The sequence below is a fragment of the Trachemys scripta genome, chromosome 2, assembly GCF_013100865.1.
Source record: "Trachemys scripta elegans isolate TJP31775 chromosome 2, CAS_Tse_1.0, whole genome shotgun sequence".
In the NCBI taxonomy this organism is placed as follows: domain Eukaryota; kingdom Metazoa; phylum Chordata; order Testudines; family Emydidae; genus Trachemys; species Trachemys scripta.
The window spans coordinates 120,423,317-120,441,876 of record NC_048299.1 but is presented as its reverse complement, the minus strand read 5'-3'; the positions used below and the strand labels follow the sequence as shown (position 1 = coordinate 120,441,876).

The following is an 18,560-nucleotide window of genomic DNA, read 5'->3' as shown; positions in this document are numbered from 1 at the left end:
TATTATATCCTATGGTATTGGCCTCCGGGAGCTATCCCACAGTGCACCATTGTGACCGCTCTGGATAGAAATCTGAACTTGGATGCACTGGCCAGGTAGACAGGAAAAGTCCCGTGAACTTTTGAATTTCATTTCCTGTTTGCCCAGCATGGACCCACCAGGAAATACTGAATCTGATCTCTTTATGGGGAGATGAATCTGTTCTATCAGAACTCCGTTCCAAAAGACGAAATGCCAAAACATTTGAAAAAAATCTCCAAGGCCATGATGGACAGAGGCCACAACAGGGACTCAACACAGTGCTGCGTGAAACTTAAGGAGCTGAGACAAGCGTACCAGAAAACCAAAGAATCAAATGGACACTCACGGAGGGAGGGGCAACTCACGACTGTAGCTATCCCACAGTTTCCACACTCTCCGAAAACCATTTGAATTCTTGGTTGAGCTCCCAATGCCTGAAGGGTCAAAAACATTGTCTCGGGTGGTTCAGGGTATATGTCGTCAGGCCCCACCCCCTCCCTCCCTCTGTGAAAGCAAAGGGAAAAAAAATCATTTCTCGCCTTTTTTCACTGTCACCGTATGTCTTCTGGATGCGGCTGGCAGACGCGGTGCTGCAGCACTACACAGTAGCATCCCCTTGCCTTGCCTTGCAGACGGTGCAGTATGATTGGTAACCGTGATCGTTGTCCCGTGGGTGGTCCTGGCTGGCCTCGGTGAGATCAGTCGGGGGCGCATGGACAAAAAAGGGAATGACTCCAGGTCATTCTCTTCTTTAAGTTTTGTGTAATGGAGATTCAGTCCTGCCTGGAATATCATGCCAGCTGGAGGCTTCTGCCTCTGGCTGCTCTCCCATTCGGCAGCACCGTGCGGTCACACCTACCCCAACCTACCCCTTGCTCCCAGGGCTCACAATCAGATACTTTTTGCTGCAAATAAAAAAAATAAAGCTCCCGTTTAGAACTGTCCCCCAACATACATATCCTGGGACATTTTGTATTTTACCAGTGTCAACCAAAGGCCCACACACAAATGGAGATTCAGTCCTGCCTGTGCTTCTATCCTAGTGCTTATCACAGATTCCCATTTTCAGCTATAGGCTGAGCAAGTGCAGAATGGTGGTTCACTCGACTTCGCTGTAAGCCACCCGCCCTCTCCCCTTTGATCTCTGGTTGCAGAGGCAATAAAGTATGTGTTGTTTCAAATTCATGCATTCTTTATTACTTCATCACACAAAAGGGAGGATAACTGCCAATGTAGCCCGGGAGGGGTGGGAGAGGAGGGAAGCAACGGGTGGGCTTGTTGTAGGGGTACCCCCTAGAATGGCATGCAGCTCATAATTTCTGTGGGATGTCTGGGGCTCTGACCCGGAGCGGCCGTTTGCCTCTCTGGTTGTTTAGTAGGCTTGCCTGATATTCTAGGCAGGACTGACTCTCCATTAGACAAAACTTAAAGAAGAGAATGACCTGGGTAGTCCTTCCCATTTTTGTCCAGGCGCCCCCGACCAATCTCACTGAGGCCAGCCAGGAGCACCCATGACAGCAGCAGACGGTACAGTATGGCTGGTAACTGTCTTTGCTAACTTGCAAAGGCAAGGGGATGCTGCTGTGTAGCGCTGCAGTACCGCGTCTATCAGCAGCATCCAGTAGACATACGGTGACAGTGGAAAAAGGCTGAACAGGCTCCATGGTTGCCGTGCTATGGCATCTGCCCGGGCAATCCAGGGAAAAGGGCGTGAAATGATTGTTTGCCATTGCTTTCACGGAGGGAGGATTGATTGACGACATTTACCCATAACCACCCGTGACACATTTTTGGTCCCATCAGGCTTTGGGATCTCAACCCAGAATTCCAATGGGTGGGGGAGACTGCGGGAACTATGGGATAGCTACCCACAGTGCAACGCTCCGGAAGTCGACGCTAGCCTCAGTACATGGAGGCACAACACCGAATTAATGTGCTTAGTGTGGCCGCATGCACTCGACTTTATACAATCGGTTGCCAAAAATCGAATTCTGTAAATTTGGAGTAATCCCGTAGTGTAGACATACCCTTTGTCCCAGACAGCTAGGCTGCTGACCAGCAAGTTAAAAGGTGCCACTCACACCTTTGTCTTTAGCCTGCCCTCAGAGCATAGAGATCTTCCCCTCACCACCACCACCACCCATACTAGGTAACACTACAGTATATAGGGAAACTGAGGTATACATCGTCTTCATACAAATATTGCAAAAAATTCCCACTTAATCACAGATGCTCAGCACGTGGTATGAAAAGAATCTTAATGACTGTTAATTTCTTCTATCCTTGGGTACAGTAATATGGCCATGGCCAGTAGTGGATTTTAATCATGCTTTGCCATTTTGGGGGGGCATTTTAGAGGGGGAAAAGCATTGATAATGTATTAATTTTTCATAAATATTTTTTCCAGGACAAAGAACATAAGTGTCCCTTGGTTTGTGGACGCAAACTCAATTGTAGCCTTCATAGATGTGAAGAACCTTGTCACCGTGGCAACTGTCAAACATGCTGGCAGACAAGTGAGTATACTACAGTACATATATTCATCTTTAGAAGATTAGTGCACTGTAGACATTTTAAACTCTGATCCTTTAAGAGTGTCCCTTGAATTAACTAATTAATCTAATCAGAGATTCTCTGATTAGGTGTATTATTGAAAGTGCATTATTTTTCTATAATAAAAATTCAGATACTCAATTATGGAGATGATCATGATTGCCATATTTTATTTGTTAGATTTAATAATTTCACTACAGGATTTATATTTTAAAAAAAATTAATGTCAGTAAAGTTTACTTACAGTTTAAGGCCCTGATCCTGCAATCACTTAGGAACAAGATTAACTTCACAGACACAAGCAGTTATTCATAAGAATTAAGGTCCCAGTTATGTTTCATCAGTTTATTTTCACAAGCACTAAATTTATTTTAAAAGGTGTCAAATTGAAAGTGTTGCAGACTGAAGGCTTCGTTTAGCTACAGAACCAGCCTCTCTAAATTTTCCCATACTGGCCCAATCGTGTATCTTAACCCTAGCCTAGTAGGACCACCTATAGGAATGGAAGTTATGTCATCTCCATGCCGTGGAGATTCTTGGGCTCTCTGCTCAGATGTTGAATTATGGAAACTTCTGTGGGGTCAACACCTGTCCATTGGGTACTGCACTGAGACCAACACACAGCCATCAAATAGTAACAATTTTTGGTGATTACTAAAATCATACAGATTCAGACAGATGACTTTTATGTGATGGGGTTTGATGTACACTTTAAAAGTTAGATCAACATAAATAAGCGTCAGTTGGGGGTGTGGAAAAAACCCACACCCATGACCGACATAGTTATGCCGACCTAACCCATAATGCCATCCATGGCCCATAATTTTCATGCTTTTTTTTATTAAAATCCACAAACCCACGTGACACTTTTCAGTGTCCACCCCCTGACACACAGCTCTGCAGTATTCTTATGAACGTTTCAAATCAAATACAGAAATGTGCGTCTTGTAAGACCCGCAGGAAGTACCAAAACAATGGGGGGATATGACGATTTGTTTGAGGACAGTTTAAGGGACGTAGCAAAAAACAATTCAAGTTGATGGTTGCTATTCACGGAGCAGCTGCACATGGTGAAATGCTGCTTCTGGGCCCAAGAAACAAGTACTGACTGGTAGGATCGCATCATAATGCAGGTTTGCAATGACTAGCAGTAGCTGCAGAGCTTTTGGATGTGAAAGGCCAAATTCCCAGATCCATATGTCAATCTTGCCCCGGCCCTCCACCATAGGGACACAGGAATGAGAGCTGCATTGACAGTGAAGAATCTAATGGGGGGTTGACAGTGAAGAATCTAATGGGGGGCAGCTTGCAACATTAGATTGCTACTGGCCAGTGGAAAATCATTTTGGAGTTGGAAAATCCACATAGGGGACATTGTCATGCAAGTGCTATGCAGGTCTGTGACCCTCAGCAACATGCCTCAAGACCAGAGCAGCCCCAGTGGAGTATCTACCCACCTGGCTCCAGATCTCAGCCCAAGGACCAACAGCCAGTGCATATCGGGGTACCACCACCATGCTAATTGGCTTTTCTGGAGTCCATGAGGCTTCCCCACATGCTCTACAGCATCCCTACTCCCTTCCTGCCCTCCCATATTGAGTAGGCACCAGAAGCGTCTACAACATGGTCCCCATTTCCCCTTTGCTGGGACCTGTACCATGCAAGGGGAATTGCTTACTTAGGACTTTCCTGCCCAATTCTTGTTAGATAAGGATCTCCCTCAACACCCATTGGTCTCTTTCTCTTCATCACCAGATGAGGCAGTACTTGCGGAGTTTACGTCGCCCCCTTCAGATGATTTCAGGGCCGACCGGGACTTAATAAAAAGGGTGGTTGTGGCTCTGCTTATCCAACCAGAGGAGGTGCAAGAAAAGTTGCACAGATTGGTGGACATTTTGACCTTTGTGGGGCTCTCTAGGGTAGTTCTCCCTATAAATGAAGCTATCCTAGAGGCCATCAAGATCTTATGGCATACCCCATCCTCCCTTCCTCTCACTGTTAAAAGGGCGGAAAGGAGATATGTCCTTTCTTAGGGATATTAATATTTTTACAAACCACCTGGTTTCCTGATAGTGTCTACTGCAAACAGGGAAAGAAGCAAGAAAGCTGGACCTCTTTGGTTGGAAGATTTATTTCACAGGAGAGTTACAACTGAGAATCACGAACCAGCAGGTTCTGCTGAGTCAGTATGATTTTAACCTATTTTTGCCCACTTCCTAAGTGTTTGGTCCCATGTCACCAGTGGGTCCTAAGCACAGTGATACAGGGATATAACCTTTACTTCTGTCCCCACTTCACACTCCCCTTCCCTGTTCCTCTTCAGAATCACACCTACAAGAGTGTGATATTCAGTCTCTCCTCCTTGTGAGGGTCATAGAGGAAGTTCCCCTGCCTTTCCAAGGAAGAGGATTGTATTCCTGATACTTCCAAATCCTGGTGGCAAAAGAGGGTCTCAAGCTTATGGTAGATCTAAAATAGCTGTTCTCAAACTATGGGGTGGACTCCCAGGGGAGGCACAGGAATGTGTCAAGGTAGGCGTGACCTGTGTGCTGTCTTTTTCTTTCTCTCTCTCTTTCTTCCCCTGACATCAGCAGCAGCAGGGTGGCAGCAGCAGCGCAGAAGTAAGGATGGCAATGGGGCACTAAGTCTGCTATGAAAAGTGATGACAAATATCACTTTTCACATTCTCCCCTTTTACTTCTAAGTCTGCTGTCTAAGTCAGCTGTGAAAAGTGATATTGACTAATATCATTTTCACATTGCCACCCTTACTTCTGTACTGCTGCTGGCCAGTGCTGCCTTCAGAACTGAATGGCGCGGTATATGTACTTGGGGGAAGGGAGAGATGTTAACGACTACAGACACAAAGAAGGGGGGCCCGATCAAATAAGGTTGAGAACCACTGATCTAAAGCAACTAAACAAGTTTCTGAAGAAAACAAAATTTGTCATGGTTACTCTTACTTCTGAAATCCCCTCCTTAGAGATTGGGGACTGGTTTGTTGCTCTTGACTTGGGGGAGGGATAGCTCAGTGGTTTGAGCATTGGCCTGCTAAAACCAGGGTTGTGAGTTCAATCCTTGAGGGGGCCATTTAGGGATCTGGGGCAAAAATCTGTTTAGGGATTGGTCCTGCTTTGAGCAGGGGGTTGGACTAGATGACCTCCTGAGGTCTCTTCCAACCCTTAAGGGACACTTACTTTCATGGGGCAATTCATCACAGCAAAGAAACTTCCTCAGATTCATGGTCAATGAATCCTACCACCAGCTCACAGTTCTCCCGTTTGGCCTGTCAGCAGCTCCTTCTCCTCCCCCTCCACCTCCCTGGTGTTTACAAAATGCATGGCAGTTGTTTTTGTTGCCCTTCTCTGTACTTTTCTTTTTCCATTTCTAATATATCTTTTTTAAGATGGAGCGACCAGAACTGCACGCAATATTCAAGGTATAACCATACCATGGATTTATATAGTGGCATTATAATGTTTACTATCTTATTACCTATCCCTTTCCTAATGGTTCCTAACATTGCAATGGCAGCCAAAAAAGTTAACACATTGAGCAGATGTTTTCAGAGAACTATCCATAATGATTCCAAGACCTCTTTCTTGAGTGGTAACAGCTAATTTAGAACCCATCATTTTGTTTGTATAGTTGGGATTATGTTTTCCAATGTGCATTACTTTGCATTTATCAACATTGAATTTCATCTGCCGTTTTGTTGTCCAGTAACCCAGTTTTATGAGACCCCTTTGTAACTCTTTGCAGTCTGCTTTGGACTTAACTATCTTGAGTAGTCTTGTGTCATCTGCAAACTTTGCACCTCGCTGTTTACCCCTTTTTCCAGAACATGTGAATATGTAGAATAGCACTGGTCCTAGTACAGATCCCTGGGGTACCCTGTTATTTACCTCTCTCCATTGTGAAACCTGACCATTTATTCCTATCTTTTGTTTCCTGTCATAGCTTTAATTACATGTACATAATTAAACACCTGTAATGCTTTCCCTGTTAACTTAGAGAGCAAGACAGTTATTCTCTGGCCCTCAGGGATGTTCGATAGCCTAGTGGTCCTTTCAAAGATGGTCAAATATTCCTCAGTGCAAACAGTTTCCTTGTAACTAGGGCAGAATTTGTCCCAATCATTTGATCCTTGGAGAGGAGTACTTGCTGCCTGAGGGTTTTGTATCCATGCCTCCAGCATCCTGTTTTCATGATTTCTCCTCCCACTTCCACTCCTCTAGTTCTGTAGCTCACTAATGTGCAGCTATTTTTGCTACCTGTTTCTGCTTCTCAGCTTCCAGGGCTCTTTGGTGTGCTGCTTCCTCTGACTCCCACTTTTGCTTTTCTGCCTCCAGGGTTCTCTGGTGGGCTTCCTCTTGTGCTGCCTGTTTCTCTTTGGCTGTTTACATCTGGAATTCTCGTTCCTTTGCCACCTCTAACCTGGCCAACTGTAACTTCATGGCTGTTTCACTGAGGGCTGCCTTAGGCTGATTTTCTAAGCCTTTGCCCTCAGGCCCTTTTATTGGAGCAGTCTGATCCATTTTATACTTTTAGTTCTCTTTCCTTTACCTGAAATAAACAAATGGAAAATAACAAACTGCAAACTTTTATTTGTCTGTTCCCCAACCATCTAAGAGATTTGTGAATCTCTTAGAATCTAATTTACAAGTGCTTGGGGTCTGATACTTAGTTAACCAGTAAACTGTGAGTAAATCCTGGCAACTATATCATTATGAAGGTTATTAGGGTACCCAGGACCATAAGTCACCTTGTTAATCCCCTCCTTCCAGCATGAGGACGCCTCGCTTATGCTTATCTCGATGCTACCCCTCTGATATCACCAGCTTGTTAGCAACCCAAATACTCTCCTTTCGGCAATGTTAGCCCTTACTTTGCTTTGCAGGTTAACAATAGATGCACTCCAGTCACCCCTTATCCACTGAACACTCCCAAAAATACCAGGTCTGCTGTCTCTAAGGGATCAGTGTACACAGCAGCTTGCATGATTCGTGCAAGCATGGGGACATCCTCAGCCCACCTTCAATCACTCTTACTGACCCTAGTGCAGCCCATGGGACCCATAAGCATGAGTCTCCAGGTCAGAGCAATCTAACAGGGAGTCACTCTCCCTACCACAAGAGAGTAATTAGCGCTTCCACCTGATCCCCATGAGCTGGATCCACTAGTTCTACCAGTACTGGCAAGGTTATCCTCCTCATCTCCCGATGAGGCAGTCATCCCAGCTTCACCATTCCCTCTGGGTGACAATAAGCAATTTTGAGAGCTGCTACGTAGGGTGGCAGAGGAGCTCCAGATGTTCCTGGAGAAGGTTCAGGACACACAACTCAAGCTCCTGGACATCCTGCATCACACAGGGTCCAGCCAAATAATACTGGTGAATGAAGCCAGATATGTCCAGCATATATTGGCAATGTGCATCTCTACCAAGAGGGCTAAGAAGCACTACTTTGTCCCAGCAAAGGGAGCAGAGTTTCCATTTACCCACCTTGCACCAAACTCCCTACTTGTTCAGATTGCCACAGAAAGATCTAGCCACCCACTCTGAAATTAGGAGGCCAAGTGACTGGACCTGCTGGGAAGGAAGGTTTTTACATCCTCTAGTTCAATATTCTGAATTGGAGGCTATGTAGTGCTGTTGGTCAAGTATGATTTTCTGAATTATTGAAAGTTCTTGGATTTTAAGGACAAATTTCCCCAGCAAGACATGGCTCAATTTCAGGCCCTTATTGATGAAGGCAAGTTGGTGTCCAGAACTGCTTTTGTGGAGAAACTATAACACAATGAAGCACTTGCCCTTCAAGACCAACCTTTTCAACAAAAAGACTGAGGAGTCTTTGCACTCACTATAGGACTCCAGGGCAACCTTCCATTTTCTGGGTATATATACGCCTGCCCCAAAGATCCGCGAACATCCTGGCAAAACAAGAGCTGTGCCTCAACCATTTTGCCATCAGTGATTCTATGAACCTCTTTGTGAAAGGCAGAGTGTGCAAAAGCCACAATACCTACATCCTACACATCTTTCACATCAATTCAACCTTATTCCCCAGGCATAAGATATTATTGATACCATCTCCACCCAATCCTCACATATGCTTTGGTGGCTTGTTTTCCACAACCGGAGTGCAATAACAATGGACAAGCTGGGTGCTGAATATCATCCATTCTGGCTCTACCAATAAGTTTTTCTTCCTGCCCCCTCCAAAACTCCCTTCCCCATCCTTCTTTGAGACCATTTTCATGAGGAGATCCTTTGCCCAGAAGTAGAATCCCTCCTTAGAAATATTTCCTAGTCCCAAAAAAAAGGGAGGGTAGAGACCCACTCTCCATCTGCACCAACTCAGTGTCTTTTTTTTTTATTTTTTTTATTTGTAAACTAAAATTCCATATGGTTACACTGGCATCCCCCAAAAGGAGGCCAGCTTTCAATATGAAAGATGCATACTTTCATGTGGACATTGACCCCTTCCACACAAGATTTCTGTCAGGTTTATGGTGGGTCCTGACCAGTACCAATACAGGGTACTCCCATTTGGCCTAGCAACCACACCCAGCATCTTCATCAAAATGTTTCTAGTAATAGTAGCACAGTTCAGATGCAGCAGCTTCACCATTTTCCTATATTTAGACTATTGGCATCTTGTTGAAAGGACACATGAGAAAGCTCTCACATCAACATCATCTCTGCTTCACCTTCTCTCATCCCTAGGAATCTGTGTGAACATGGAAAAATCTACCCTGATTCCAACTAAGACTTCAGAATTTATAGGAGCAATCTTTGACTCAGTCAGGGTGAGGGCTTATCTCCCGATGGATAGATTTCACACCATGAGTAACGTGATAGACGAGGTAATGTGCGCCTCTTGAACATAATTTCAGACTTCCCTTTCTCTCCTGGGATGCATCATGGACTTATGCCACACTATTTACCAGACTGCACTTCCATTTCCTGCAGACTTAGTTCCAAACAGTATATAAACCAATCAGTCACAGCATGAACACCATAGTGACACTTTCTACCAGGGTGAGGGACCTCACTAACTTGGTGGAAAAATCCTGAACAAGTGTGTGTAGGTATTCCTTTCCTAGCCCCACACCTGACAAGATGATCATTACAGATGCCTCCATGATAGGCTGGGGAGCTCATGTGTACAGTCAGATGGTGCAGGGACTTGGATGCATCGAGAGCCCAGAATTCACATCAGTCTTGTGGACTTCTGGGCAGTCCAGGAAATTTGTGAAGCCTTTCTACCATTCATTTTCACTGGGTACTCATAATATTGGACATCATAACTGTATTCTACATAAACAGGGGTGAGTGAGGTCCATCCCCCTGTGTGTAGAAGCTGTTACCTTATGGAACTGGTGGATCAAAAATCATGTTACCCTTTTGGCAGTGTACTCTCCAGAAATGCAGAATTAATTGGCAGACAGCCTTAGTCAGTAGTGAACAGCATTTTCACTCAGTGGGGAACCCCCATTTGGGGCAGGCAAACAGGAAATGCAACATGTACTTCTCCAGGGGAGCTCAAGAAAAGCACTCCAGAGGCAATATTCTCCTTCTGCCCTGGTCAGATTACTTGAGCTATGCCTACCCTCCCATCATGATACCATCTCAAGTTCTATAGAAGATTTAGCAAGACAAAGCATAAGTCATTGCTTCCAAACAGCCCAGACTGTTCTGGTTTCTAAGCCTCCTACAGATGTCATCCCATCCAACAATCAGCATGCAATCCTTTCCAAATCTCTTGACTCAGGAGAATGATAGGGTCTACTATCCCAACCCCAACGCACTTCATCTCATGGCTTGGGCTTTGGATGGGTGTCAAGCCTAGAAAGTACCTGCTGTGAAGCCATGCAACCATTCTTAATAGTAGCAGAAAGGACTCCGCCAGAAAATGCTATGTAGCTAAGTGGAAACGTATCTCTATCTGGGCCCAGCAAAAGCATGCATCTTCAGAGACAGCAGATGGTCCCGCTGTTTTAGACTTACTGTGAAGGCATCAGTTCTTTCCCTTAATTCACTGCAAGTTCACCTGGTGGCAATCAGCATGTGTCACCTGTCATCAGACAGTCACTTGATCTTTACCCAGCCTGTAACCAAATTCTTGAAAGGCCTGATGAGAACCTTTCCACCAGTAAACAAACAAAACCTTCAATGTGACCTTACCTTAGTACTTTTGGCACTCACTAAGTCACCCTTTGAACAACTAGCTAAGTGTTCCATGTTTTACCTCTTGATGAAGGTAGCATTCCTCATTGCTATCACCTTGGCCAGAAGGAAAAGTGAACTCATGACACTGACAACTGATCCTCCATATGCAATATTTCATGAGGACGAAGTTTTGCTATGACTACAACCAAAATTGACTCCTAAATTAGTTTTGGAATTTCACCTAAATTGGCTAGTTCACCTACCTGCGTGTTTTGGTTTTATTTTTTTGTTTTTTTTTCTGAAGCCCAATGCCTCTGGCAAGGAAAGGATTCTTCATTTCCTTGATGTGTGATTTTTACCTGCTGAAAACAAAACCGATCAGAAAGCCTCCTAGGGTATGTCTACACTGCAATTAAACACTTGTGGTTGGCCATTGTCAACTGACGCAGCTACAGCGTTGTTTAATTTGTGGTGTAGATGTTTGGGCTTGGGTTGGAGCTCTGGCTCTGGGACCCTGTGAAGCGGGAGGGTCCCAGGGCTCAAGGTCGAGCCCAAACATCTACACTGCAATTAGACGGGCTCCCTGGGCTCAGGCTATGGGCCTAAGTCAGTTGACCGGGCCAGCTGTCAGTGTTTAATTGCAATGTAACTGTTGGTTGCCATAGCGGAACAAGTTCAAGGTCAAGCTATATCCTCCCAGAGAATCTCTAAGTGGGTCTCTGGCTGTATCGTACTCTAGTTGACACAACTCCCTCCCCCGTATGGGCTCACTCTACAAGGGTGCATAAGGGGCATCAGTGGCATCACTTCAGGAAGTATCCCTGCTTGATATTTGCAGTGCAGTTACATGGAGTTCCATCTACACATTCACGGGATATTATGCCTTGGTCCAAGACTGCTCCGCTGACGCATGCTTTGTGGCAGTGGTTCTACAAACATCCTTACACCCTCCTCCTCTCCAGGTACTATTTTGTCAGTCAACCACAGTAGAATATGCACTCGAAGAAGAAAGTAAAGTAACTGGAGTTATTCAAGGTACGTGGTCTCTATCTGTATTCCACTACCAACTCTCCTTCTCTGCTTCAGATCATAACTGGCTTTGCCATAGACAAAGAAATGGAAGAGCCAGTTGGTCTCCCCTGCCTCATTCTTTATGCCCTCAGTACAGAGCACAAGAATAGCTGGGATTTGGGCATGAACCAACAGAGACTGCTTGCAAGAATTCTCTGGTCTCAGGCACATGGAGCACATGTATACCTACAGTGGAATACAGATAGGGACCATGCATCTCAAAGAACTCCAGTTCTTCTTCGAGTGATTGTTCACGTCCATTACACATTAGGTGTGCGCGTGCCGCATGCACGGACATCGGAATCTTTTTCCCTTAGCGGCTCCCGTCGGGTCGGCAGGGCCCCCCCCCCCCACTCCGCCAGAGGGGCACCCCGCTCTAGGGTATATATATCCCTGCAGACCCAACCCCTTCAGTTCCTTCTTACCGTCCTTGGCGGTGTTGGAACAACTCTGTCTCTCGTCTGAGAGTGTCCCTTAGCATAGTCGTTAGTGTTATCTGCAACAGTTATCAGTTATTTAGTAGTTAGTGTTAAGCTTAGTAGTTAACAGCTAATTAGGTACTTAAAGTTCCTGCTGTGGTTGTTTGGTCAACCCCGGCACCGGCCCTGGGCAGCGGGGCATGCCGCACGCCCAAGGCTTCAAGGCTTGTGCCACATGCCATAAACCTATGCCATTGAGCGACCCCCACGACTCGTGTCTCCGCTGCCTGGGGGAAGCTCACCAGAAAGAGCGCTGCAAGATCTGCAAGGCCTTTAAGCCCAGAACTAAGAAAGAAAGAAAGATTTTCGCCTCAAGCAGCTGCTCATGGAGACGGCGTTACAGCCCTCCACTTCGGCGGCACCGTCTGCCTCAGTGCGGAGCGCCCCGGCATCGGTTTGGGAACCGGCGCCGGCGGGTCACCCGAAGCCCCCGGCACCGACCCAACGGGGGCATGTACAGCACCGGTCGTCTTCACCGACAAAATCGAAGGGCCAATCCAAGGCCCGAGGACGCTCCCCGCATAAGAGGGCAGCGCCGGCGAAGACCTCGAGTGCGCCTAAGGCCGGCACGGCCCCGTTACAGGCCCCGGTAGTGGCTCCAGCGCCGAAAGGCCCGTCAATAGGCACGTCGAGTGAGGAAGAAGGGCTGGAGGAGCTCTTGGAACAGCCCTCCACTCCGGACACATTTGAGGCAGCAAAAGACCTCATTGCATTGTCTGTTGAGGGCCCTCCACAAACTGAGGACTCTCCGCCGAGACTGCCACACAGAGGCAAGCCGGCGATGGTGCGCCCATCACGGTCGCCATCTCGGCACCGTTCGAGGCACCGGTCCCGGTTGAGTTCCGCCTCGGTGGACTCCCGGTTGCCCTCCGCGCAGAAAGCGCCACAGCAGTCGGGCCTCAGTAAGCGGTCAGCACCGACTCAGCAGCCGTACGCGAGTCGGCACCGGGATGCGTCGGCGGTACATTCCCCAAGACCGACCACCCGTAGTCGTTTCCGGTCCCGTGGTCACCGGTACCGATCCAGGTCCAGGTCGGCGAGACGCTGCTCCAGGTCCTGGTCGTGGAGACACTACTCCCCAAACCCGGCTTCCGTGGCCTTCCAAATCACCGTCCGTGGTGTCGGAGACTGACTCGGGCCCGTACGGCGGGTATGCCCATAGGGCACAGGCTAGTAGAGACTACGAAGCCTCTGGCCATCCCCAATGGGGCCAACCAAGCCAATGGCCATTCTGGACACCCTGGGCCTACCACCAGCAAGGGCCCCCATCTAGGGCCTCGAGATCTGGGCCATCAGGGTACCGATCCCGCTCTCCGCGGCACCGCCCGCCCTCTCACAAGGAGACAACGATCTCTCGACCACATGAACGGGAGGGAGTGGACTCAGCACCGAGCACGCTACCGTCCCAGTCCCACACCGTGGGACAGGCCCCAGAGGAACAACCAGTCGACGACGGGTTGCAGGAAGGTGAGGATGGGCAAAAGGCCCCGACCTCTTCCTCCTCGCCGGACGAGGCAGTAGCGGGCACGACAGTGTCTGACCCTCCCCCGATTGATCGGGCGCACCAGGACCTGCTTCGCCGGGTAGCCCTCAATCTGGGCTTGCAAGCAGAGGAGACTGTGGAGCAGGAGGACCCCATGGTCGACATTCTGAGCCCGGAGGGCCCCTCCAGAGCTGCTCTCCCGATTATACGGACAGTCCAGTCCAACTATAAGACGGTGTGGCAAACGCCTGCCTCCAGTGCACCAACTGCAAGAGGCGTAGAGAGAAAATACTTCGCCCCATCTAGAGGGTTTGACTTCCTCTTTTTGCACCCGTCTCCTTGTTCGCTGGTAGTCTCTGTGGTCAACGAGCGAGAGCGTCATGGCCAAAAAGCCCCTGCGCCAAAAGGCAAGGAGGCAAAACGATTGGACTTGTTCGGAAGGAAAGTCTATTCGTCTGGGGGCCTCCAGCTGAGGATCGCTAATCAGCAGGCGATTCTAAATAGACACAATTTTAATTCTTGGGCATCAGTCTCCAAGTTCAAAGACTCCCTACCTCCGGACACACATCCAGAGTTCACAGCCCTGGTGGACGAGGGGATGGCGGTGGCCAAAACCTCATTGCAGGCCTCCCTCGACTCAGCCGATGCAGCGTCTAGGACAGTCGCGTCCGGGGTAGTGATGAGGCATTCGGCATGGTTACAGGCTTCAGGCCTTCCGCCAGAGGTGCAGACCACCCTGCAGGACCTCCCGTTTGAAGGTTCGGGCTTGTTCTCAGACCAAACGGACGCCAGGTTACATAGCCTCAAGGATTCACGAGCAACCCTAAAGTCATTAGGAATGCATACCCCGGTGACACAGTGCAAGCCCTTTAAGCCTCAACCACCACAGAGGCAGTACCACCCTCGCCCTTGGCACGAACCGTACCGCCGTCGTGGCAGGGATAACAGGCGAAGACGTAACAATACGCTTAACCAAGGCCAAGGTCATGGCCAGGGCAAGCCGCAGCCAGGGAATAAACCAGGCTTTTGAAGTTACGCTCGAGGACAGCATACCACGTTCCATGCCGGATCCTCCTCTAAGTTTCAAGGACCGCCTGTCCCATTTCTGCCAGGCATGGTCGCGCATAACATCGGACCACTGGGTCCTGCGCACAGTGAAGGCGGGCTATACCCTCCAGTTTTCTTCGCTCCCTCCCTTCCTTCCGCGTCCCTCTTCAGGGACCCCTCTCACGAGCAACTTCTCATGCAGGAGGTACAAACCCTCCTCACAGTGGGAGCAGTGGAAGAGGTCCCACCAGACCTAAGGGGAAAAGGATTCTACTCCAGATACTTCCTGATTCCCAAGGCAAAAGGGGGCCTCCGTCCTATTTTGGACCTGCACGAACTAAACAAGTTTCTGGTCAGAATGCGCTTCCGTATGGTCTCCCTTGGAACTATTATCCTATCCCTGGATCCGGGGGATTGGTACGCTGCCCTTGATATGAAAGATGCGTATTTTCACATCGCTATCAATCCGGCCCACCGGCGGTTCTTGCGCTTCACCGTCAACCAACGCCATTTCCAATTTATGGTCCTGCCCTTTGGCCTAGCATCGGCACCACGAGTGTTCATGAAATGCATGTCCGTGGTAGCAGCCTTCCTTTGGAAAAGAAGGATGCGCGTGTTCCCGTACTTGGACGACTGGCTCCTCGCGGGCAGGTCGGAAGCCGAGGTCCGCTCTCACGTGACGCTGGCCTTACAGATGTTCGGCAGGCTCGGCCTCCTGGTCAACGTGCCCAAGTCCACGTTAGCTCCCACACATAGACTGGACTTCATAGGTGCAGTCCTGAACTCGGTGACCACGCGGGCAAGTCTCCCAGAGTCGCAGTTCTTGACAATTCAAAGGGCCGTAAGCGCCGTCCAGAAATTTCCCACGACAACGGCAAGGTGCTGCATGCAGCTCCTGGGACACATGGCAGCCTGCACACACGTAGTCAGACATGCCCGCCTAAGGCTCCGGCCTTTGCAGTTGTGGTTTACCCAAACGTACCGCCCCAACAGAGACCCCTTGGATCTGGTGGTGACGATCCCGGCTCGGGTGTTGGGCTCGCTCCGCTGGTGGCTCGATCAACAGCAGGTCTGCGAAGAGATCCCCTTCGCTGCCCCACAACCCACTCTGACGTTAGTAACAGATGCATCGGACCTGGGTTGGGGGGCGCACCTGGGGGAACTGCGGACCCAAGGCTTGTGGTCCAGGGAAGACAGGTTGCTTCACATCAATCTGAAGGAGCTGAGGGCGGTTCGCCTCGCCTGTCAGACCTTCCATGCTACCATAGAAGGTCACAGCGTGGCAGTCCTGACGGACAACACTACCGCCATGTTCTATATAAACAAGCAGGGCGGGTCCCGGTCCTCTCCTCTCTGTCGCGAGGCACTCCAGTTATGGGACTTCTGTATAGCCCATGCGGTCCATCTTATTGCAACGTATCTCCCAGGGATCCAAAATGGGTTAGCGGACCGCCTCAGTCGATCCTACCACATGCACGAATGGGCGTTGAGGCGGGATGTCCTGCATTCAATCTTCCGGATGTGGGGCTTTCCCCGGGTGGATCTTTTCGCCACCAAGGACAACAGACAATGCCCTCGGTTTTGCTCATTTCAGAACCTCAGCCTGGGATCATTGGCAGATGCCTTCACGATTCCGTGGGGAGGGAGCCTGAGGTATGCCTTCCCTCCATTCCCGCTCATCCACAAGGTCCTCCTCAAGACCCACAGGGACAAGGCGACAATTATTCTCATCGCCCCGGCATGGCCACGACAGCATTGGTTCATGACCCTGCTGGAATTGTCCATAGCCGACCCGATTACCCTCCCGCTCCATCGCGACCTAGTCACACAAGACAGGGGTCGCCTGCTCCACCTGAACCTATTGTCGCTACATCTCACGGCGTGGTATCTCTCTGGCTGAACGATGCGGAACACAGGTGCTCTCACCAGGTTCAGCAAATTCTCATTGGTAGTAGGAAGTCCTCCACAAGAGTGACCTACCTGGCCAAATGGAAGAGGTTCTCCCACTGGTGCGAGCCTCAGCACATACAGCCTCTGCAGGCCTCAGTTCCATCGATCCTGGACTACTTACTGCACCTCAAGCATCAGGGGCTCGCCCCCGCCTCGATTAAAGTGCATTTGGCTGCCATATCGGCATTCCATCTGGGGGAGTTGGGCGTGTCAGTATTCTCCAGCCCCACAGTAGCCCGATTCCTCAAGGGACTGGAGAGGGTGTTTCCCTACTCGCGACCACCGGTCCCTGCGTGGAGTCTGAACCTAGTCCTGACTAAGCTCATGGGGCCTCCCTTTGAACCCCTAGCCGCTTGCTCCCTCATGCACCTCTCGTGGAAGGTGGCGTTTCTCGTGGCCATCACATCGGCCAGGAGGGTATCGGAATTGAGGGCCCTCACTTCAGAACCCCCTTATACAGTTTTTCATAAGGATAAGGTGCAACTGAGACCACACCCCAAATTCCTCCCAAAAGTGGTCTCGCAGTTTCACATGGGGCAGGACATTTGTCTATCGGTGTTCTTCCCTAAACCCCATACGGACCCTTGCCACCGCAGCCTTCATACCCTCGATGTTCGAAGGGCATTGGCGTTCTACCTGGAGCAGAACACCTCAGCTGTTTATTGCCGTTGCGGAACGTATGAGAGGCCTGCCTATCTCGACACAGCGCTTATCGGCATGGATTGTGCATTGTATACGCACATGTTATGAGCTTGCCAACGTTCCGGCCCCAGAGATCCGGGCTCACTCGACTAGGGCCCAAGCGTCCTCAACGGCCTTCTTGGCGCAGGTTCCTATCCAGGAAATCTGTAAAGCGGCCACCTGGTCGTCCGTACATACTACGCGATCCACCATCAGACCAGAGAGGACGCGGTGGTCGGACGGGCTGTGCTACAGTCAGTTGTACCTTGACTCCTACCCACCTCCAATGGTAAGCTTGGGAGTCACCTAATGTGTAATGGACGTGAACAATCACTCGAAGAAGAAAGAACGGTTACTTACCTTCTGTAACTGTTGTTCTTCGAGATGTGGTGTTCACGTCCATTACACTTCCCACCCTCCTTCCCCTCTGTCGGAGTCTCCGGCAAGAAGGAACCGAAGGGGTCGGGTCTGCAGGGATATATATACCCTAGAGCGGGGCGCCGCTCTGGCGGGGGGGCCCTGCCGACCCGACGGGAGCCGCTAAGGGGAAAAGTTTCCGATGTCCGTGCACGCAGCGCGCGCACACCTAATGTGTAATGGACGTGAACAACACATCTCGAAGAACAACAGTTACAGAAGGTAAGTAACCGTTCTTTATAAAGGTAAGTAACTTCCCTTTGTGCATTTCTCTGGATTCCCCTCAGTCTCTCTCCTGCATCCCCTTCGTTCCCTTCTGGTCACAGCCACAATTCACATATTGAATGTACTTGATGACCTTGCATCAACCAGAATTGTAGTCTTGTTTAAGATCTTGTCAAAGTAGTTTGATATCAGTTTTCTAAGCAAGGGGAAAAGCAGCAAGAGACTTTCTACAGAGTCAGAAGCAGGAGAGAACGTCTCTTAGCTTCTGTCTGTATAGAATCTTTCTTGCTTCTTTCTTTGCTTGACATCTTGCTGATGGTGTGGCTGATGTGGTTAGGTCCTATGATGGTGTCCCTTGAATAGATATGCAGACAGAGTTGTTGCAGGGGTTTGTTGCAGGGTTTGGTTCCTGGGTTAGTATTTTTGCTGTGTGGTGTGTAGTTTCTGGTGAGTATTTGCTT

The 18,560-nt window shown here is 49.1% G+C and overlaps 1 protein-coding gene across 4 annotated transcripts in view; it reads left to right on the top strand.

Annotated features, from left to right (window-relative positions):
• The window catches only part of NFX1 (nuclear transcription factor, X-box binding 1), a 196,391-nt gene that overhangs the window by 113,065 nt on the left and 64,766 nt on the right, over positions 1-18,560 (top strand). For all 4 annotated transcript variants that reach the window (XR_004644583.1, XR_004644584.1, XM_034761492.1 and 1 more), the window contains exon 13: positions 2,429-2,537. Coding sequence is in view for 2 of the 4 variants with exons in the window: in XM_034761492.1 (XP_034617383.1) it covers positions 2,429-2,537 (109 nt within the window). In the remaining 2 variants the exon portion in view is untranslated. The remainder of the gene's footprint in view (positions 1-2,428; positions 2,538-18,560) is intronic.